The 24547-nt window shown below is 38.9% G+C and overlaps 1 protein-coding gene across 1 annotated transcript in view; it reads left to right on the plus strand.

Moving 5' to 3' along the window:
* LOC136878843 (protein Njmu-R1) overlaps nt 1–24210 on the plus strand; it is a 101522-nt gene extending 77312 nt beyond the window's left edge. The window contains exons 6-8 of the mRNA XM_067152371.2: nt 5148–5411; nt 5539–5609; nt 23249–24210. Coding sequence (XP_067008472.2) covers nt 5148–5411; nt 5539–5609; nt 23249–23390 — 477 coding nt within the window. The 3' untranslated portion in view covers nt 23391–24210. The remainder of the gene's footprint in view (nt 1–5147; nt 5412–5538; nt 5610–23248) is intronic.
* Nucleotides 24211–24547: the final 337 nt, after the last annotated feature.

A 24547-nucleotide genomic window follows, 5' to 3' on the forward strand; every position in this document is an offset into this window, starting at 1 on the left:
TCATCATCTGCAGTTTCCAGCTGTTGGCCGGGTCTGCTTGGAACATAAGCCTCTCCACCTCGTCTTGTCTTCCCAAAACTTCTCCCTAATCACTCTTGCCCAGTCCTCTCCTCTTCTCTGTACACACTCTTCCTCTTATTTTATCCACCTATCTCTTGGTCTTCCTCTTGGCTGTATACCTGTTATCTCCGTTTCGTGCATCCTCCTCGGTATCCTTTCCTCTGTCATTCTCTACATGTGTCCATACCATCTAAGTCTGGATGCCTCTATCCTATTCTGTAGTGGCTCTTCTTTTACTATATCTCGAACCTTCTCATTTCTCATCTTATTCCATCTTGTCACTCCTATCCTGCTTTTCAGAAATTTCATTTCACTTGCATGTATTCTATTCACGGCTCTCTGCCTCATTACTCAAGTCTCAGCTGCATACATCAGAATAGGTATATAGTACATCCTGTATATCACCCTTTTGCTTCTCTGAGGGACATCCTTGCTCCAAACCAGGCTTCTGACACTTTTCAGAAATGCTCCTGCTTGTCTTCCACGCCCAATTATTTCCTTATCATTTCTTCCACTTTCCTCTGTGACACTTCCTAAGTACTTGAAACTCTCTACCTTCCTCAGCTGTTCCCCTCCAAGCATTATCCCTCCTGTAGGTCTCTCCTTCTTTCTAGATGTGATCACTATCTCGCTCTTTTGGGCATTAAATTTCATTCCATATTGTTCCACCTCCTCTACCCAAGCGTCTAATTGTTCCTGGATATCCTCTTCCTTTTCTCCTCAGACTAACAGGTCATCTGTAAACATCATCACTTTCATTTTTCCTTCTCCAATTTTCCTTGCCACTTTTGTTATTATCTTGTCCATTGTTACTACGAAGAGCAAAGGTGACAGAGCACTTCCTTGTTTTAATCCACCTTTTTGCTCAAACCAGCCTGTTCTCTCTCCTCCGATTTTCACACAACTCACGCTCCCATTGTACATCTCCTTCACTCTTTCTACGGTCTGTTCCTCGACACCTTTTCTCTGTAAGGCTTCCTATACCTTGTTTCTACACACACGATCATAAACTTTCTCAAAGTCCACGAAGCCCATCACAAGATCCTTACCCCATTCATAATGACGCTCTTGTAGGTCTCTCCTTCTTTCTAGTTCTGATCACTATCTCACTCTTTTGGGCATTAAATTTCATTCCATATTGTTCCACCTCCTCTACCCAAGCATCTAACTGTTCCTGGACTGTCCTTCCTGATCTGAAACCATACTGCTCTTCTCTTAACTTTTCTTCCACCCTCATTCTGATTCTATTCTCCAGAATCTTCTCAAACACCTTTGCACAGTGGCATATCAACATGACTCCCCTATACTCGTAGTTCTTAAACTCTTTTCTATTCCCCTTCTTGAAAATGGGTATGATTACCCCCTTCTTCCAATCTTCAGGGGTCTTCCTTTTCTTCCATACTACTTTCAACACACGATAAAGCCACTGTTCCCCTACCTCTCCTGCTGCCTTCACCATCTCAATACTCACTTCATCTAACCCTGGGGCTTTACCTCCTTTCATCTTGTCCAGTACTAGCTCCACTTCTGCCCATGTTAAGTCTTTTTCTTCTTCTCCTTCCATATTTCTTACTTCCTCCCTGCTTCTACTTTCCTCCTCAGTGCATCCTTCTGGGTTTAGTAAATCTTCAAAATACTCCTTCCACATTCCTTTGAGTTTCTCCATTTCCTGCACTTCATTTCCATTTTTGTCTATCATTATAACATCTTCCCTCTTGCCTTTCCTCTTACTCTCGACCATCAATACAGTACTTTGTTATTTCCTTTGCTATCCTCTTCCATCATGTTTGTCCAATTTTCCATCTATTTTTTCTTCTCCTCTGTAACAACCTTTTTAGCTTCTTCCTTTTTCATCTTATATTCTTGTCTTGTCTCCGTTGTCCTCTGTTGAAACCACACTCTGAAAGCTTTATTCTTCTCCCTAACTGCCGCTTTGACTCTGTCGTTCCACCATGGGGTCTCCTTGCATCTTTTCCTGGCACTAGTTCTCCCACAAACTTCCTCTGCAGTTTTTACTAGTGTCCTCTTGAACCTTTCCCATTCCTCCTCTCCTGTTTTTGTATCATCTGTTGGTACGTTCAATCTTATTTTTTCCTGGTATTCTTCCTTGGTTTCCTTTTCCTTCAGTTTCCTGCTTTTCTGTTCTCTTCCTTTCCATCATTGTTCTCACTTTCATTACCAGTAGTCTGTGGTCACTATCTAGGGCCTCTGATGGTATTACCCTTACATCTATAACATTCCTCTTCATTTACCCAGTCATAGATCATGTAATCTACAATGGATTTCCTAGACCAGTCACTGCTATACCATGTTATCTTATGACTTTCTCTCTTTTTGAACCACGAGTTCCCAACCATCATCCCATTTCTTTTGCACAAATCCAGTAGTCTTTCTCCTTCCTTATTCCTATTTCCCCATCCTTCTGCTCAATGCACGTTCTCATAACCCTTCCTTTCCATGCCTACATGGGCATTCAAGTCCCCCATTACCACGTTATTTTGTCCATTCAATTGTCTCTCCAATTCTTCCTCAAAGTCATCTTTATCTTGTTGCATGCATCCTGCTTGTGGATCATACACTTGTACAATTTCCAAGGTTTTTCCTTTGACTGTTATTTTGACTTTTATCAACCTTCACTTATCCCTTTTACTTCCTCTTTCAAGCCATTTCTTACTACCACTCCTACTCCTTTTAGCTTACCCTCATCATTTCCTATCCAGTACAACTAAAAACCATTCCGCAGCTCTCTCCTACCCTCACCCCTCCACTTAATCTCTGCCAGCCCTAGTACATCCAGTTTTCTTCTTTCCATCATGTCTACAACCTCTTCTACTTTTCCAGTCAATGTTTGTATATTCATTCTGCCAATTCGTAATCCTGTTCCTCGTCAGGGTCGTCATTGTTACATCTGTCTGGCTTATCATTCTTTGTTTCCTTGAAAACAAGTTAATATCCATCACTGGCTCGCTAGGCCTGTCATGACTTCACCAGATCCCCATTAGCTGCCATCCTTTTCAGGATTCCTGCAGGGTGTTCACAGCTACTGTAGCGGTCTTGGGGCCCACACAGTCCCCACTGTACTTCACCCCCACAGGCTATTCCCTACTTAATGACGTTGCCCATCTCCCACGACGTGGACGAGGGGTTGGACTTGTGGCCGTTATTCCTGGCTCTCTAGAGACCGGATTCGCCATCTCACCATTAAATAGCTGCTCAATTAAAGGTAATCGTAGAATGAGTGAACCTGGAACCAGCCCTCATATCCAGGTAAAAATGCCTGACCTGCTTGGGAATCGAACCTGGGCCCTCCGGGTGAGAAGCAGGCAAATTAGAACATGGGTCTGACTTCAGGCATTAATTACCGGTATGCAGCTTAAAAATCTCGAAACTTTACATTGAGTTTACCAGGGAAACTTCGTCAGTTTCCTCTGAAAACTTCTTTCAGATTCAGCAACTTTGATCAGCCAAACTCTTTGAAAAATCTAATACCCGTAACGCCAAGCCAAACAACAAACGACCACAAGTAGTTTTTAATTCTCTAATCTAATAAAACAAAGCACATTAGATGCAAAAGCGCCCAACATGATGGGTATACTGTTAGTAGTCAGTTTATGGAAATCTTGTACCGTGTAAGTTAGGCCTACATCGACTTTTAAAGGTTATATTGAACTCGAGAATGTGGTTTCAAATGTAAGTAACGATTCTCAAGTTCTCGAATGCATTATATTCAATTCTGCCTGTCACTAATCACAACCAAATTGGAAAGAGAAAAAATATCATTAACACTTCTGAAATTACGGTTATTCGTGACCTTGAGCTCACCTGGAAAGCGTGCTCGCTGTACAGGTCAGTATGAGTGCAAAATGATACAAAGTTTTTAAATGTAACATGCGCAGATAAAACGACTGCGGTTTTTATAACATTTTAACACAAGAACGTGAAATTCCCAGTCTTATATTAGGACCAAAACAGTAATAGGCAATCCCAAAACCTCCCATGGCTTTATGTATGTAAGGTGTAGCATCTTTTCTGGTCTCAATAACATAATCGGATACGATAATATTAAAATGCTAAATTTGTGTTACTTAAAAAGCAGTTTCGATTCCTGCCTGAAAGCCCAGTGACTATACAGTGCCCTGAGGGAAGTGCTGAAAACCTGTTTGGCGATATACTCGAAATAAAAAAAAAATAATAAACATCTAACCCTGGGCATAACGTAGACGTTTTGCCAGTACGAACATTTGACGAAACTTGTTCCATCTTCAAGTAGAGCTGTCGAAATGCACTCTGTCACCTTCCAATTGTTGTGGACACTGCTTTATGATTTCCGAGGATTCTCTACCACCTGAATGCGATGCTAAGATGGTCCCTTATGCAAGTTCACCGCTGATCGCTTTTCCAGTACAGTACTTCCTCATATTACTGCAGTGGTGGGACGTTAACACCAAGATCCGTAAGTATGCCGTAGCCGTCCTTTCATAAGATACAGTTTCTCGAAAAACGTGTGATCAAGTATTTAGCGTTGATGGGACTGAAATGTCTGGATGGTTGATCCGGGAAATTTTTTCTTCGAGGAACGGATAATGCAGGATTTTTACAACATGATTTAATTAGGATGCTTGCAGGATCACATAATTTGAACGAATAATACGGGGAAACGTAGTTTCCAGGAATGTATAATCGAGGTTCTACTGTATCTCCTTTCCTGAATAGAGGGACTGTTATCCCCTTCTTCCAATCTTCTGGAATTTCCTTCTCCTTCTATACTCCTCTAAAGATCTGATGGAATCATATTATTCCCAGATGGCCTAAGGTTGTATCATTTCTGCTCTTACTTCATCTATTCGTTAATGCCTTCCATTTTCTCAAGTGCTATCTCAGTCTCCAGTTTAATGATCACTTCTGATTTTTTTCTCCTCATGATGTATATAATGGTGTTTACTCTCTTTTGCTGTCATTTTGGAAACTTTTTCTTTTAACAAGTCCATAAAAATATGTTTTGATTTATTGCTATTTCTTGTTAATGTTTCACTGTTACTTTGAAATTCTTGATGCTAGTTTTGTGGTCTATTCTGGATCATCTAAAGGCTCAACAAAACAGGGGTGTGAAGAGCTCACCTCTTGTAGAAGCTACACTGGTCGACGATGTGCATAGATTCCTGTCAGTGTGTGCAGTAGCAGAATGTCTAGGACCCCAGCCTGGAGTGGACGCTGTGTTACAGCCATCTGGTACCCTGGAAGGTGTGGAATGCAATGCTTACTGTGCTGAATGGGGCCGTCTCTTATTGGAACATGGCAATAAAGCTGAACCATGGCGTCTACGAAAGGTGTTGGAGGCCTTCAAGCTCAAGGTAGGTTTTCTGTCATTTTGTCAACATGGAATAAATTTAAAATTGTCTAGTTTTTTAATATATAATGAGTGATATTTGAACTTACGAAGTCTTAACAAAGAAACCATCGTACATTTCTTTTTTGCAGACCATCAAGGATATGAATATGTTGAAACGACTACTGAAGCTGGCAGAAACAGACCATTATTCTTTGTACAGGTTTGTCAATTTGATTATGTTTTATAATAGACACACTTCTTGTTGCTCTATTGCGTAGTTGTCAGCAAATAACTTTTGTATCTGTATTTGGTATACAAATTGTAGAATATCAGTGCCTTTCTCTTTCAGGGGCATGTTGATGTATGTGATCCATCTGAGTTGACGTCGTATTCACTATTTCTTTTACTAAGTTTGAATATCAGGAAGGCAAAAATGAGAGTCAACAAATATATCTGTAAGTCTATGACTTATGATATATAATAGGGTGTACATTCATATTAGATGTGATCACATGTTGTTGTTTTTTTTTTTTTTTTTTTTTGTCCAAAATTCGTACATATTCCTGGGCACTCCTCTCCAATAAGTTACAGTGTATGAAAAAAAAGTCAAAATCTGCCCAAGAGCTCACAACAACTGTTTTACTTATTCTGTAGAAGTAACCATTAGGAAATATAATTTTGGTACTTGGGAACACATGCATGTCAATTACCATGTACAGTACTACAGTAGAAAGAAGTAATGGCGTAGACGCAGAGTCCCTTATCACATGTTACATGAGGCAGGCATTATAGCCATCACGTAGGTGTTCACGGTATAACCATATACAAGAATGATCTCCCAATTTTAGCTTAGGAAATTTTCGTAAAATAATTTGTAATATAAAGTAGTGAAAAGCATGCGATAACAGTGGAATCTGTAAAAGGAAACAAGAAGCGTGGAGTTAATTGTGTGAAAAGATGTTTTAAAATTATTGAAGTAGAATCATGTACACTTACCATTTGACGATGACGAACATAACTTGTAACGTTATGAATTAGAAGGATTTGCAACAGTAGACTTCTTACTACGTGTGTTATAGCTGAAGGTTTGTGTTGGAGGGGGATCTGTTTGCGGTGATGTAACTATTGGCTTGTTTGTAGTACTTGGAGGGGGGTTGCTATTAGTGGGAGGGAAGGAGGAGAGTGTATTACTGCGCGTGTTGTATCGGTGTAAGGCCATTGGAGGGAGCGATGTTACAGTGGGTGTGGCTATGGGTTTATTGGTTGCATTTGAATTAGAGGTACTAGTGGTGAGAGGAAGGGAGGGGAGTGTATTAGCTATAGAGGAGGTGGGAACGCTAATTGATGTGAGGTTGAAGATTTTTAAGAATATATTGGTGAGGGGAGTTGATTCTCGTAATAGAATAAGAATCGGTTCATACAAGGGGCTTTTTTTATCAATAGTGTCATTTAGGTTCTTATCTTTATTAAAATGCTGGTCAAGGAAAATGAATAAATTTTTATATTCTGTCATAAGTTTACTTTTATCGACTCTTTTGAGGATATGGAGGTCTTGTTCTATTATGGTAAATTTATGCCCTGTGTCCCTCATATGGTTGGCCATTGCGGAGAATTTATTGTGTCTTTGAGCATTGTAATGCTCGGCATATCTAGTGGAGAAGCTGCGGCCAGTTTAGCCAACATAAGGAAAATTACATGGGACGATGGGATAGGTTTAGGAGTGGGATGGAAGTGACCGTGGCCTTAATTAAGGTACAGTCCCAGCATTTTCCTGGTGTGAAAATAGGAAACCACATAAAACGATATTCAGGGTTGCCGAGAGTGGGGCTTGAACCCACTACCTCCCGGATGTAAGCTCACAGCCGTGCGCCCCTAACTGCACGGCCAACTCACCCGGTATACTGTATAATATACAACCAATACCTATATACTGTTGCATAAACTGTCTAAATTTCAAAGTTTCAAAACATAGTAATAATATCCATATTCAGAAACGAATATAACTAACAAGGGAGTTGTGTGATTTGGACCAGACAAATTGCAATGAAACTTAGTAACATGATGAGCCAAGACATCCGGAACTCAATGGTGATAACCGTTCTGCTGTGAAATAATATTTTCGTACCAGTATTTATTGACAGTAAATTTTTGCTCCAGTTTTAAATGGAACGTGGTGTGTAGATGGCAGCGATTTCAATGAAACATGGTAGGATGATCAATTAAGACATCAGAACATCGCTGCATGATTGACGTTGTTATATAGGTTACCCGCAGTGTGACAAAATTAAACTCTCAACAAGAATCCAAAAGTTTAAGGCTATTTATAGCATGCAAGTTTATATACAAATGACGAGGATTTCATATTACATATTTTAGCTTCAATTGTAAACAACAAAGAAGTATTAAAAGCCTAATATTTTGAAATACTCATATACTGTGCATGTTAGTAAAATGGGTTTAACGGGCAAGACATTCTGTTCATGTTGTCAAAATCTAATTTTCACTCTAAAGCGCACTGTTTAATGCAACTTTAAAATAGAACTATCAGTGCATTTCTACAGTGCATACACGAGGTCAATACAGCTGCAAACCACCCAGTTGTTCTTTAGCAATTAATTATAACAATGTCATTGATTTTATGACAAAGTGAATATCAGCAATAAATTTAAGACAGGTGGATTGACAATTTATCGAAGTTTCATCGAAATCTGCCTGATCCAAACCAAATGCTTCCCTTGTAGTATTCGGCGCAAGTTAGATTTTGGTGCGATGGTTGAGAAAGAGCAGCACTCAGAGGCAGCAAATCATTGGCCGAATAATGTCATTATGCGAATCTGTTAAATGTTGTGAAACCAGTTACAGCATATTTTTCTCAAGAGTGTGAGCCGCCGGTTTTAAATAAACTTAGAAACAGTGCAATTGAAGAAGGCATGGGCAGGGAATTTTATGGCACTTAAAGTAAACATGAATTTTCACGACCGTATTGTAATCGAAATAGACTTTCAACCTATTAGGTCGTGTTACGTACACTCAGTACGTGTTGAAGAGATGTTAGGTACAGAACAAAAATGGCCAACCGGACACCAGTGGGATCCGAACCCACAACCTCCCGATTTCGCGTCGGTTGCTCTACCAATTGAGCTATGGTGGCCTAGGCCATCTTTGCTCTGTTGGGAATGATCTAAGCTACAGGTCTGGCACTACTGCCGTCGCACTGTAGAGTGCGTTCAAGTCGCCCGTTGAGGGCCAAGTCAATGAATACTGAATTTTCACGACCGTATTGTAATCGCAATAGACTTTCAACCTATTAGGTCGTGTTACGTACACTCAGTACGTGTTGAAAAGATGTTAGGTACAGAACAAAAATGGCCAACCGGACACCAGTGGGATCCGAACCCACAACCTCCCGATTTCGCGTCGGTTGCTCTACCTAACATCTTGCACGAGATGCTACATTTCAAAGCACGCGACTAGCGATTAAGGGAGGAATTAGCTGTTCGGATCAGAAAATGAGCCAGGATTGGATACATAGATTATTGACACGAAAGGGATTATGTCTGCGAAGGCAAACATCTCTCAGCCAGAGAATGCCAAGCAATTTCAGCAACAAAATCATAGATTCAGGATGCCATGCAACACCACCATCAACAAAAGGGAGAATCTAGCATGCTTGTATGTACAACTGGGTGTGAAAAACAGCGTTGCACAGTCATGCTAGCAATAACTGCAGATGGAAGAATATTGCCACCGTACGTTATTTTCAAAAAAAAAAAAAAAAAAAAAACCAGTGCCTAAAGCAAAGTTTCCCAAATCATTCATGTACGGGTTCAAGAGAGAGGATGGATGGACGGATACAGCTCTAGTCCAGGACTGGGTCCATACGGTGTGAGGAGCACGGCCAGGGGCACTGCTTCGACGCCCAGCAATGCTAGTGTGGAACAGTTTCTGTGGACACTTGGTGGAAGACACAAAGAAATGTCTTCAGGAAATGAAAACTGATCTCGTTTTAATTCCTGGTGGACTCACACATTGGGTGATATGAATAAACTGGAGACGTATCTCTTGTCTCATAAATATTAAGACATGTCTCAAATGTATATGAATAAAAAAGCGATGTCTCAGCAGTGACCTTTGCTCCTTGAGACACAGCTCGTTAGCGGATTCTCTCGGAGACACATCTCCAAATGTATATGAATAAACTGGAGCTTAGTCTCTCTGAATGGAGACTGATCTCAGAATTTCTTGAGACCGCCCAGAAGGTGACTCAAGGCGATATGTCGCGAGCACCGATTCGCAACACGTCCTTCCGTGGGAAATTATGGGGCGAGCGCATCGAACGAGATTCGATCCGTGACCTCCCAGTCAGAAATCCCTAATACTCATGAGTAATTTAAGTGTAATATATAAAAGGAAGATACAGCAAGAAACAGTGGAAGTGAATGAGTAAGTGTAATAGAATATCAGTGCAGTGAATAAGTGCAGAATTGCAATTATGATTAAAAGCATTTCTTAAAGCTAGTCTCAACTTGGAACATTTCAGTGAGCTGAGAATGAGGCAAACTTGTGCAATCAGAATATTGGTCAGAGAAACAAGTAAACAGACTACAAGGTCATAGTTAGAAGCTTTTAGAGGGTGGACCAGGAAAAGCAAACCTGTTGTTGGTCACGTAGCAAGGTGCCCTGTAAAAATAAGAATACATGCTGTGGTGCAATAATTCTTTCTAGAAAGAATCTCTGGAAGGTCACCAGTCACATGTACATCCATGAGACGGGTGGGACCACACTTGAAGTAACCAATAGGAAACTAACAGATCAGTAATGTGAGGGAACATAGTAGTAGGGGATGACTTGTTCCAGAAGCTCAGAGAAATGATAAAGGGGAGTGACAAAGGAGCCTGTTGGTCATTTGGTCGTTCGGGCATTCTGCATCATTCTGGTCATTCTGTTGGTAGTAATCCTGGTGTCATTCAGGCAGTTATTCTATAACATTGAAAAGGAACGTTCTCTTGGAGAAGGGACAGACACTAGATTACTTGGCAGAGAAGAGACACTGTAGAATAAAGTCAGTGAAGATAGTAGTATATGAGGTTAGTCAGATTAGGCAGTAGTTGAGCCTGCCATCAGTTAGTAAAGACAGCAGTATAAGAAGATATTCAAATTAAGCAGCAATTAAGACTGTCAAGCAGTAGAACTGGTTAGCAGTGTTCCACAGGGTAAAATACAGAGACAGTGCATAGAAAACTCACTGAGTGTTCGAAGGAGACTGTAGCTTCAGTTAGTATTCACCTTAGAGTTCTGTGTTCGAGTCCTGAAAACGTCAGGGAAGATTCAGAGGAACACCACAACGCGGATTCAAGAGAGAAGCAAGAAGAAAGGAGCTTCAAAACACGACATAAGTATCAACTAGTTAAGAAACTTTAAAGACTGAAGGGAATTTATAAATGTTGTAAAGTGAATCATAGAAGTGTGTGCATTTTCCAAGGAAGTCGGAGACTGATAAACTGGTTATTTAAAAGTAATATTGAGAAGAGAATAATTACAAGTGTGATGTAATATTATTGGAAGGGTATATTTGATAGTTTGTTTAAATAAATTAGACTAAGAATTTAATGGTGTCAGAAAGTGTCTTATATAAAGGTCAATCTGATATTCGAACCCATGTCCTCAGCCTGTCCTGTTCATAGAATACGACAGATAGAATCAGGCTGAAAACATGGTGTCGGAGTTTATGATGGTTTTACAACGGAGAAGAAAAATTTATAAAGCACGAAGAGATTCTCTCAAACATGATTATAAAGATCTCTACCGTTTTCGGAAAGAAAATGTGGAATGGTTAGCACAACATTTTCTGGAGCCAATACACGAGACATTCATATAACAATAATGATAAAGATGATGACGATGATAGCCATTAGCGATAGGATTTACATGCATCATTAAGTCTAAAATGTTCAAAATCAAACCAGAAATATGCAAAACCGTGCAACATACAATTCTGAAAATTTTTCTTAGTAATTATTAAATTAATTTAATTATTCTTAATCTATTCCACATTTGTGACTTTTTGTGTACGTTGACATTTGTTTCTATTCACAAACTACGACTAAAATTTTATAAATAAAATTAATTCACAATCACGGAAAAGGCCGAAACAAAACATAGCTATGTTTAAGATATGACTTACAATTATTCAAGTCATCATTTTGCAACCCTGTAACGTAATGAAGCAACTCATCTTCCAGTTCAGGAAACTTACCAGTTTTTGGCCCTCTGAATGCCTTACTTGTTCAGTTGGTGGTTTCTAGCGCATTTTTCTGTTTACGCCAGTAGCGAATATTAAACTCTCACACTGAATTCTCGACCCGTAGCTATGTTGCTATGTTCTTCAGCATATTTTATCACTGTGAGTTTAAACCCAGCCGTATAATTCCCACGTTTCTCCATAACTTAAAGATCGACCTACACAAGAAGACTTAAAAATGAGAAACAAGAATGAAAAGAGAAGACAGAAAACTCTAACTTGTCGACAATACAACAGATGATAATACGCAAGATTATCATAAAAATAATTTATTTATAATCACCACCTATTCAATACATGTCACTTGCAATACAACAGATGGACGATGCCTAATACCATGATCACTTGGCTGCCTGGACAGGGAAACACTCCCAGTTCACGTGATCAGCTTGCCGGACAGGTAGCAAGAAGCATATTGACAAAGGTGGAAGAGTGAGAGGGGTAGCCAAGTGTGACCGTCTGGCTAGGAATGCTGCCTTGGGGCGGGGGTTTGTGAGTTTGGTATTTTTGTTACAACAGCTAGCCTCAGCCATTCTGCAGGTAGAAAGAAATGCAGCTTCTTGTACTGTCATGTACAAAGTACTATAACAACAATTGGTACAGTTCCAATATTTAATGGCATGTCCACGGAATACCGAGACTTTATTTCCTGTATGTACCGCATGTCTTTATGGGCTGGTTGCATAAAGACATATGACCGAAGATCAATTTGGAACCTAGTTCTGAGACTTTGTCGCATTGTACAAAACTGAACTCAGTTTACACATGTGTAGTTCAAATGTAATCGGAGTTCAGAAAAGTGGACCTTGCAACACCACAAAACAAATGAAATACGAAATAGCTTTGCCCGTTGGATAATACTTAAATGGCGGGATTGAGCTGGCTGTGACTGTTGACAAATGAACGTCGTTTGCACCACGTACTGGAATTTCTTCATATATGATTTTCTTGCAGCGAACACAGGTGAAGGAAAACCGGATATCCGACTTCCTTCTGTCAACCCTTGTTTTTTTCCTGATCCCGACAGTATTAGGTTTGAGAAGCCTAATGAGTCTTTCATTTTCACAGCCTTCGTGGTTGTTTCTCTTTCTTTTATTCATTTTGAAGAATCAATTAGTGTTAAGAAGGAGTGATCGCCCAGTTACACCACCTTGTTCAGTCTTGTGCGGTATAATATCATGTCAGGATAAAAATGTTGTCACATACAGCCCGTTGCATGTCCATTTTTCCTTTATGGTTCCTGTTACCTATGGTGATAATAAAGGTGTTAAATCATACATTTGGTCATAGTGCTTTTATGAGCACAGCAGAGCGAATATGTAGTTATGTGGAAAAGGTGAAGCAACTGTGCATGTCAATAGCAAGCTCATGTTTCACACGTAGCGCAAATCGAACAGGGCAGTCCCCAGCTGACAAATGAAGCACGTTTGAATACATTACATTTTCTCGAGAAGTACTTGGATCGATTTTCAGAATAATCACAGTGCTGAACTTGTAATGCTTGTAGATTTAAGGCTAGTTGTAGAAAACAGTGTAGTTCCATTTTAAAGACAAAGTTAATAGCATTACCTCAGAGGATATTGATGCCATTCTATCTTGAACGGTCTATATGTTATTTGAGATGGACAACTTAACTGAATAACCCTCTATATTCTACTGATCAGACACTGTAAAACATGAATGAGATAATGTAACATCGTAAGCAATTCATAGAGGTTATGTTGTAGAATTATGTTTCACTGCATTATAAGAAGCGCAATATAGCTTATATACGGTCAACAACTACAGCTAACAATGTATTAGGGTAGTATTTTGTTTATTTTCTTATGAAAACAACACAGGTAATATCATGTTCACAATCAGCTGTTCTATCTCGAATAGAAAACAACTCCTTGAGCTGATATCAAAGAGTTTGAACAGAGAAACTTCTCCGGTCAAAGTTAATCCTAGTTCAGTGTGAATTGATCTCAGATTAATGTTTATACAACAACAACAAAATCAGAGTTTAGCATGAATTGAGATCAATTTCGTCTCTGATCTAAAATCAAATGACCGGGCGAGTTGGCCGTGCGGTTAGGAATACGCAGCTGTAAGCTCGCATCTGGGATATAGTGGGTTTGAATCCCACTGTCGGCAGCCTTAATTAAAGCCACGGCCGCTTCCTTCCCATTCCTAGGCCTTCCCTGTCCCATCATCGCCATAAGACCTATCTGTGTCAGTGCGACGTAAAGCAAATACCAAAAAATAAAATCAAACGGTTTATGCAACCAGCCATATGACAGCGTCAGAAATTAGTGCGTGTTATGTACAGGGATTTTTCCCCTGCAATTTCAAATACGGTATTTTATCCGGCAAAGTTAGGGACACTTGAGGGTGAAGAGAAGCTGACGTTCTGTACCACAGTAGGAAGAAGAAAGAATGAAAGCAGGCAAGCCAATTTACATGTGACCTGCCCAAGATGGGCTGATCTTGACCGGAACAGGAGTGCAGCAGCCTGCCTGTACAGTTGTTTACGTGTGACCAGCTTGGCTGCCTACTCTCCAAGCAAGCCTGCGCAAGTTTGAAGCGGACAGCTGGTGACAGCTAGGTTGCTCTCTGTGCTCCTAGATGTCCAAGGATCTGTAGTTAGACAGCACTGGAACCCAACATTATAAAATATGTTGAATAATGGGTGTCACACACTGTTCATATGATGCCGGAATGAGAAGAAAATAGTCCTCCTACCAGACAGAATGTAAGCAAGGTTTAATCCTATACTTTTTCTATGTGTTTTTTGTGACAGCGATGTGATAGGATAGGACTGGAAGGAAGTGACTGTAGCCTGAATTATGGAACAGCCTAGTGTAAAATTAGGACGAATGGAAAACCATCTTCAGGGCTGTCAACGATGGGATTCGGAACTGCCATCTTCCAAATGCAAGCTAACAGCTACATAATCCAAACCGCTTAGCCAACTCGCTTGGTAAATCTAGTATGAAAGGTTGCTTAAGTGCGGCCAGTATCCAGTATTCGGGAGATAGTAGGTTCGAACCCCACTGTCGGCAGCCCTGAAAATGGTTTTCCGTGGTTTCCCATTTTCACACCAGGCAAATGCTGGGGCTGTACCTTAATTAAGGCCACGGCCGCTTGCTTCCCACTCCTAGCCCCTTCCTGTCCTATCGTCGCCATAAGACCTATCTGTGTCGGTGCGACGTAAAGCAAATAGCAAATAGCTTGTATGAAAGGTTGCAACATCTTCTGCCATAGAAAAAGGCTGGAAATCTGTAGTGAACAACTGTGGAAGTGCCTTGCCCAGCTTGTTTTACTGTATCTGACACCTTTTGTACTGGTAAAAGCAATGTTAACAACTGTTGCTTCACTGATTCACAAGTTGCTGTCAACGAAGATTCAGGAGGGGGACAAATATACAAGATGGCACTTGTGATGGCTTTTCAAGACTTGATATTTGAGTATCACAAATTCTCTCCGAAATATATGCACTCGTAGAATTTTGAGATTTTTTAAAGCTTTTATTATTATTATTATTATTATTATTATTATTATTATTATTATTATTATTATTATTGGCTGCCTTCTTTCAACACATTTCATCAAATTAGGAACTGCTTCCTTGTAATTGAATTTTTGTCAACATAAATCATATCGGACAAATTTAGTAAAATGGTCTGCAACATTGTAAAAGATCTTGGAGGACTCATTTTCTGTCTTTTGCTCATCGCCCACAACACAGCGTGAAACAAAGTATAATGTGGAAATCCTACGCAGAACTGTTTTGAGGAACTACGCTACTATATGAATTACCACCAGTAAGCCTAGTAGAAAGCACTTCAAATAACTAAAGAATATCTGTAACCATCCAACAAGTAACAGATTAGGAATGTCAGTGCTGTTGCAGAGTCATCACTCGCGCCTGCACGGGAGTGTGCCATGCTTCCTTATGGAGCCTAGTATCTTTTAGCCAATCAGAAACTCCCCTTCCCTTCCCTTCCCTTCCCTTCCCTTCCCTTCCCTTCCCTGAGACAGTTTTATATACTGTACCTATATAAACAATGGACTGACTGACTCGTTAACACCCAGCGAAGACAATAATAATAATAATAATAATAATAATAATTTCATATGGCTATTTCTAGCCGAGTGCAGCCCTTGTAAGGCAGACCCTCCGATGAGGGTGGGCGGCATCTGCCATGTGTAGGTAACTGCATGTTATTGTGGTGGAGGATAGTGTTATGTGTGGTGTGTGAGTGCAGGGGTGTTGGGGACAGCACAAACACCCAGCCCCCGGGCCATTGGAATTAACCATTGAAGGTTAAAATCCCTGACCCGGCCAGGAATCGAACCCGGGACCCTCTGAACCGAAGGCCAGTACGCTGACCATTCAGCCAACGAGTCGGACGGCCAAGACCATTAAAGCTAGAGACATGAAACTTCTAGGATATGTTTGTGTAAGTATGTAACCATTAGCCATAGCACATATGCCAGAGGAACAGTTCGGTTTCATCACACCTCCTACCATTAGCCATAGCACATATGCCAGAGGAACAGTTCGGTTTCATACCCGGTAAATCAACACTCCAGGCCGTTGAGAAAATATTTGCAAACATATGGGACGCCACCAGTAAAATAGGAGGACATTTATACGTCACCTTTGTAGACTTCACTAAAGCCTTCGATAGTGTGAATCGGAACATCCTGATAAGGAAACTCTCTGCCATTCTAGGACAACGAAACCCACTCCTGCAACTAATTGAGAGTATACTAGCGTTCAATTTGCTATCAATCACCGACAGAGTAAGTCAATCGAAGCCCATACTCCAAACAAATGGGGTTCTCCAAATAGTCCCTCTTAGCCCGATGTTATTTAATATCCTAACTCATGACGTAGTCAGAGAAGTTGCATCAGATTTAGTATCAATGATCCTCTATGCAGACAATATTGTTCTTCTTTCGAAAAGCAGATCTGCCCTGCACGTAGGTCTGACTAAGCTCTGTAAGTGGTCACAGGAAAATGAATTAGTGATAAACACCAACAAAACAAAAATCATGAAATTCAGGAGAGGAGGCAGTATCTCCAAACTAGACAACTTCCACTGCGGAAATGACAAAATAGAGTTGGTAAACTCTTATAAATACCTAGGACTAACCCTTCAAGTCACAGGGAAAGCATTCACGAAACATACAGGAGAAAGATGCACCACAGCAACTAGAGCCATCTTCAACATAAGAACATTGAAAAGCTATCACTTGACACAGCTCTAAAACTCTTTTACATTAAGATTGCCCCTGTAGCTTGTTACGCAATCACCAAAATTTGGATCCATCTTACTCCTGCTAATCTAAGAAGGCTGGAGGCCTTGAAAGCAACCTATCTACACAGAGCCCTTCGGTTATCCCAAACGACAAGGACCAGACTCGTCTATCTACTAGCAGACACAGACTTCTTCGTCAGGGAGGTAGCAATAAAGAACAATCTGCCGCAAACCCCAGTATACAAAACCCATATAAGGGAAAGGGAAGAAAAAGCTAACACAATAGACCAAAGCTTCTATCACATGCCGGCCATGAGCACAGATGAATGGAGGGCCCCTAACTTCCCACTGCGACACATCTATACGAGAGTGGCAGCGCATGGATTTCATTTCAGAATCTGCATCCAACGAGGATTTCACCAGGTGTCACCTTGATGTTCCTGCACTCTATGTGGACAACGCTGTGAACAGTATCATCTACTCAATTGCATAGCAAGGACAAACTCGCTGACATTTTATGCAGATGATACATTTTTTATGTAATATACAACTCTCATGTACACATTGTGTTTAAAACTGTTACTAATAAGTATGTAAGGGAGTGCTAAGAAAGATTTTACAAAGTGTTGATTTTAATGGGTTAAAATGGGGGTATATTCAAAATTTAACCCTTTGTTTTTCTTGGGTGCAAAATACAGTAAAATACAACTTTGTGTTTGCACTAAAACATTCTTTGTATAAATTACTAAAATAAGTACTTAAAATACAGTCTCTGCATTTCTTGAATTTTAACTTGTAAGGGGTGCAAAGGGTTGAACAAGCGTATATTCTAAATTTACCTCTTTTTCTATTTCCTCGGCCACAAAATAAAATATAACTTCGACTTTCCACCGAACCATTCTTCATATTAATGTCTAAAATACAATTTCTGCATTTAAAAAAAATTTCAACTTACAAACAAAGGGTTGAACAAGGGAATATTCTAATCTGTATACATATATATCTTCATTGCGCCTGCAAACACCACTATGGGAAAGACATTAGCTTAGAACTTTGGCCGCTAAGGTTCTGACACCGAAGGTTATTATGTGTGGATAATGTCAAGGAATTCTCGCTCTTCATAACATGCTGCGGCTCAGTATTGTTCCAAAAATATTATTACATATTACATAGCAGTTTTCGCAGACTCACCAGCGATATATCAGTGGACTGACTGACTCATAAATGCCCAGCCGAGACCATTACAGCTACAGATATTAAGTTTTTAGGATATGCTTGTATAAGTTTGTAAGGGAGTGCTAAGAAAGGATTTTACAATATTTTGATTTTAAAGGGTTAAAATAGAGGTATATTCTAAATTGAATATTTTCCATTTTCTTGGTTACAAAATAAAATACTTTTTTCTTTTTTTCCCGCTAAACCATTCTTCGTACAAATTCCTGAAAAACAGTTTCTGCAGTTTTTGAAATTCGACTTACAAGGAGTGCAAACGGTTGAACAAGCACATGTTTGAAATTTACCTCTTTTTCAATTTTTTTTGGCTGCGAAATGAAATACACCTTCGTTTTTTGCACTAAAACATTCTTCATATAAATTCCTAAAATGAAATTCCTTCATTGTATGAAATTTCTTCATTATATGAAACTAGCAAGATACCCGTTCTTCGCTACGGTATTATACTGAAATTTATAATTGAATGCTTATTGTTTTAGATATATAATCCGCCGAAATTCGCGATCTGACTCGTTTTCTGCGAGAATCCACCAAAATTTCCGATCTGACTGGTTTTCTATGATTGTACGGCACGTTTCCTCCCATTTTAAAATCTTCCTTTACAGCAATCGATTTCGTACTTCCCGGGCTAGGCTCAGGTATTCCTCCCGGTCAGTTGGGCCCGTAAATCTTTGCCATCTTTTCCTATAATATTTATAATATTTATAAAATCCTTCAGGAGATCCGGCGTGGTGTCATATTGGGTGCCTTGGCGGCACTGAATACGCGGCCGGACTGCATTCTTATTCATTACCCGTCCAGGAGCGGTTTCCAGCGCGGTCCGCACATTTGACGACGGTCCTGAATATTATTATTATTATTATTATTATTAATATTATGTGTTGCTGGAATGGCTGATGACAGGAAAAACCGGAGTATCCGGAGAAAAACCTGTCCCGCCTCCGTTTTGTCCAGCACGAATGCCACATGGAGTGACCGGGATTTGAACCACGGAACCCAGCTGTGAGAGGCCGGCGCGCTGCCGCCTGAGCAACGGAGGATCCTTATAAGTACATTAATAACAGTAAAATCAATTGGTCTCACCTCCTTCTACACCCCACCGCCGTTAAGTATATTTACCGCCATCCCCACCCCCCACCAAAAAATTAAAAGAATGCTTGTTTCTATATGTTTAAGGGAGATTCCAAACACCAATGTTCACGTCTATTACCTTCAGTTTTGATATATAAGTATCACCATAAAAATAATTAACTTTTTTTCACTTCATTTCACAATAATTCCCCTCCCCCCCTAAGTGAATTTTCCCGCAAAAAATACTTGTTTCTTTAATAGTAAAGGATCTTCTAAATACCAATTATCACGACTCTAACTTCTTCAGTTTTTGATTTATGTGTCCTCATGAAAGGAATTCAACTCCTTTACACTCCCGCCCTCCAAGATGGTTTCCCCACCAAAACGCGTTCTTCTTTGTTTTTAAAGGAGGTCCAAATACGATTTTTCACGTCTGTAACAACTTTAGTTTTTATTAGATGTATGTATTCTCATACAATTAAGTAAATTAATTTTTCAATTCTTTCACCACTCCCCCCCCCCCCCCCCCTTCATTGGATTTTCCGAGAATACGTGTTTCTTTACTTTTAAAGCAGATTGCAAATATCTAATTTCACGTCCGTAACATCTTCATTTTTGAGATATCAGTAGCCTAATTAAAAGAATTCATCACCATTTTCAGTCACTTTTACCCCCCCTCCACCCAAGTGGTATTTCCGAAAACTAAAAGTACACGTTTCTTTATGTTTAATAGAGATAAAAAATACCATTTTTTACTTCTGTAACATGTTAAGTTTTTTTTAGATATACTGTAAAATTTCTCATTTTAATATTTCACCCCTTTTGAGTTCCCCTTAAGTGGAGTTTACAAAACCAAATCACCTATATTTCTTTACATTTACAGGAGATTTACACCCACTCTTAACGTCTGTAACATTTTACGTTTCCAAGATATTCTGTAGATATAGTCTTTCAAAAAATTCACCCCAATTTGTCACTCCTGTTTAACCGCCATTAATTGGCTTTTCCAAAAACTATAAAATACGTGTTTCTTCATTTTTAAAGGATATCCCATATGCAAATTATCAGTTCTGTAATATCTTCAGTTTCTGAGATATGTGTATCCTCATTAAAGGCAATCATCCCATTTTTCACCCTTTTACACCCCTCCTATTAGGATTTAAAGGAAACAAAAAAATACGTGTTCCTTTATTTTTAGAGGAGATTCTAACTACCAATTTTTACATCTGTAAATTTTAAAGTTCTAAGATGTAGACACAATCATTTTAAAAAATTCAGCCCCCCTTTTCACCCCCCAATATTTGGATTTTCCAAAAACGAAAAAATACGTGTTTCTTTACTTTTAAAGTAGATCCAAAATACCAATTTTCAGGTCTGTAATATCTTCAGGTTCTGAAATATAAGTAGCCTCATGAAAGGCATTCAACCCATTATTCACCCTTTTACACCCTTCCTATTGGGATTTTCCGAAAACAAAAGAATACGTGTTTCTTTATTTTTAATGGAGATTCTAAATACAAATTTTTACATCTATATACTTAAAAAGTTTTGGGATACAAATACACTCATTTTAAAAAATCACCCCCTTTTCACCCCCCCCCCCATTAATTGGATTTTCCACAAACAAAAAATACGTGTTTCTTTATTTTTAAAGGAGATCCCAAACACCAATTTTCAGGTCTGTAATATCTTCAGGTTCTGAAATATAAGTAGACTCATGAAATGCATTCAACCCATTTTCACCCCTTTTCACCCCTTCTATTGGGATTTTCCGAAAACAAAAAAAAAGTGTTTTTTTATTTTTAATGAAGATTCTAAATACCAATTTTTACATCTGTATACTTTAAAAGTTTTGAGATATAGATGCACTCATTTTAAAAATTCACCCCGCTTTTTACCCTCCCATTAACTGGATATTCCAAAAACTAAAAAATACGTGTTTCTTTATTTTTAAAAGAGAGAAAAAGTACCAACTTTGAGGTCTGTAATATCTTCAGTTTCTGAGATATAAGTATTCTCATTAAAGACATTCAACCCATTTTCCACCCCTTTTCACCCCTCCTATTGGGATTTTCCGAAAACAAAAAAATACGTGTTTCTTTATTTTTAATGCAGATTCTAAATACCAGTTTTTACATCTGTAAACTTTAAACGTTTTGAGATATAGATGCACCCATTTTAAAAATTCTCCCCCCTTTTCACCCTCCCATTAATTGGATTTTCCAAAAACAAAAAATACGCGTTTCTTTATTTTTGAAAGAGATCAAAAGTACCAATTTTCAGGTCTGTAATATCATCAGTTTCTGAGATATAAGTACCGGTATCCTGATTAAAGGTATTCAACCCCTTTCTCACCGCTTTTTACCCCCTCCTTTTGGGATTTTCTGAAAACAAAAATATACGTGTTTCCTTATTTTTAAAGAAGATTCTAAATGCCAATTTTTAAGTCTGTAAACTTTTAAAGTTTTGAGATATAGAATCACTCATTTTAAACTTTCAACCCCCTTTTCACCCCCTTAGGAAAGGAATATCCAAAAATCCTCTCTTAGCGAGCACCTACATCTTAATATGAATCTATGTCCAAAATTTCATTTCTTTATGTCCAGTAGTTTTGGCTCGGCGATGATGAATCAGTCGTTCAGTCAGTCAGTCAGTCAGTCAGGACAAGTTACTTTATATATATAGATTTGACTTACAAGGTGTACAAAGGGTTGAATAACTGATTCAGTCACTCATTGCTGGGCTGAGTGGCTCAGACAGTTGAGGTGCTGGCCTTCTGACCCCAACTTGGCAGGTTCAATCCTGGCTCAGTCTGGTGGTATTTGAAAGTGCTCAGATACATCAGCCTCATGTTGGTAGATTTACTGTACCTTTATTTCCATGCAATAAAAATTTCTCAGAGACGAGATTAAAACCAGCTATAATAACATGCCGGAAATAAGAGAGATATCTTCACAAGCCAAGTTATTGCACAGAGAATGTTTGAGTAAGGTATCTGCGAAAGCAGTTCTCTGTGAAAGACAGTGCTATATCAGAACAAAACAAAAATGTGTTGCTCTAAAGACAGCTGTCTTCCCATCTTCGCAATAAAAGTGGACTACTGACTACAACTTGGGAAATGAAGGACAAGAAGAAAGCCAGACAGCCAGGAGGGCTGCAGGTGTTGGGGAAGCCTGCCAGCCATGCACGAGCAGTCAGGTTTTATACGGAAAACCTTGTAGTAAAGGCTTTGTTTTGCACACATTTTTCATAGATCTTCAAAGGGGGAAAAAATCATAAATGATAAGTAATATCGTTAATAATTTTATTCCTTTTAGGTATGAAAAATGGCAAGTGACAGTTGAGTCAATTAACCATGGAGGGCCCATAAAAATATAAGACAGTTTTTATCAGCCGACGCGTCCTTCACTGGACAGGATTGCATACACAATTAATAAAGTATCCATAAAGCAGCAGAACTGAGAGATTTCTAGTGATCACACAGAGTTTTATGAGAACATTTTGCAGTGGCCAGCAGATGATAATCCACAAGAATACAATTAAGAGAGCCAAATTTGTTATTTCTAGGATTGTACTGAGCATTGTTACAGACTATTTTAGTTTAGTTAGTTGCAAAGCAATAGTGCAATAAAATATCCAATAATTCTGTAAGAATTTTTATGGAAAAAAAAGTATATGTAGGTTAGCTTCACCTTACACTTGTATTTTGTTAAAAGGACAACAGTCTGTACATTTTAGCAAACATTAGAAAGGTATTTTAAATGAAATCATGCATTTTATCATTCTGTTTGGTCAAACTAATGCTGTAGAGTAAATATATGAAAATAATATCATCCACTTACAGAATAAAACCATTTTTTCTTGTTTTCCCAAAACTTTGCTTCTTGCGACTCGTGTGCCTTTAAAAAAAATCATAATAGATTTAGTACTCTACAGGACATACAGTATATTTCTACAGGACATACAGTATATTTGTATTAAAAGTATGGTAATTGTTTGTTTCAGGGCTTACTCATTCCTATGGCAGTCTGGAAATAGTAATATCTTACTTGAACAGGCTTCTCTGGAGGGTGGCTCGTCACCTGAAGTTCTTGCTGCACTACAAAACCATCTTAAATCTGTGTCTCCTCAAGGCATAAGTGTTTAAATTTTTCTGTGAAGTGCCCTCTAGCACTAGCAAAGAGGTTTAAAACTCATAATATGGTCAAAGAATTTGATTTTAGGTGTGCTTAATTGTTGAGTCTACTTATAACAGTCATTAACCACAGTCCAAATATTTTGCTATGGGTCATATTCATTTACCAAATCTGCAAGCATTTCAAAATATGTTTTACATTCCAAACAATGTCTGGCTCCATGGCTAAATGGTTAGCATGCTGGCCTTTGGTCCAGAGGGTCCCGGGTTTGATTCTTGGCCGAGTCGGGGATTTTAACCTTCATGGGTTAATTCCAATGGCTCATGGGCTGGGTGTGTGTGTGACATCTTTAGCATTAGAATTCATCATAGGTAGGGCCCCATCCTCATAGACGCACAGGTCGCCTATACGGCGTCAACTCAAAAGACCTGCACCCAGCCTCTTAGGAGGCCACACGCCATTATTAAATTCCAAACAATTACCTATGAATAACCTATCCTCCATTTGTTATAATTGAACAGTAATAAAATAAAAATTGAGCTGAGAATATTACTCAATCTTTGATATCGAACTGAACTCCTCCACATTTGTCATCACAGCTTGGGATGTTTTGATAATATATCTCTGAAAATGAGGCTGGTAATAACCTAGATGTTATGCTCCTATACCTTTTAATTCTTTGGGCTTTTATTAAGTTTTCAAAACAAAATTCACTTACATAGTTTGATGGAAATGAAATATGTATGAATGCTGTTAATTAATGAATTCATTGAAAAATTATGTTAATAACTTTAATTACTACATAATATTTTATCCTAGAAGCTGTTTAAATGTTTATTTCAAATTATTTGCAAAAAAATCCATCATGTCAAAACCCTCATACTGTGGAAAATTCCTTCATTGACTTCATCAAGATATGCAAGGATACCGCAGCCTATTGCCTGTTAACAACGGCCTTGTATCACACACATTTTTTGTAGACCATCAATGGGGGGCTGTTCCTTCACCGAACAGCATTGTATATCCAATTGATGAAATTTCCATAAAGGTAGAAAAAATTGGGTTGTTTTTAAGATATATATCTGAAGATGAGGCTGATGGTAAGGTTGAACTCTGTACAGGCATGTGACCAGCTGCTCAGTGAAATATTGCAACTGATCTTCTGTGT

This window comes from Anabrus simplex, chromosome 8 (genome assembly GCF_040414725.1).
Source record: "Anabrus simplex isolate iqAnaSimp1 chromosome 8, ASM4041472v1, whole genome shotgun sequence".
NCBI classification, from domain to species: domain Eukaryota; kingdom Metazoa; phylum Arthropoda; class Insecta; order Orthoptera; family Tettigoniidae; genus Anabrus; species Anabrus simplex.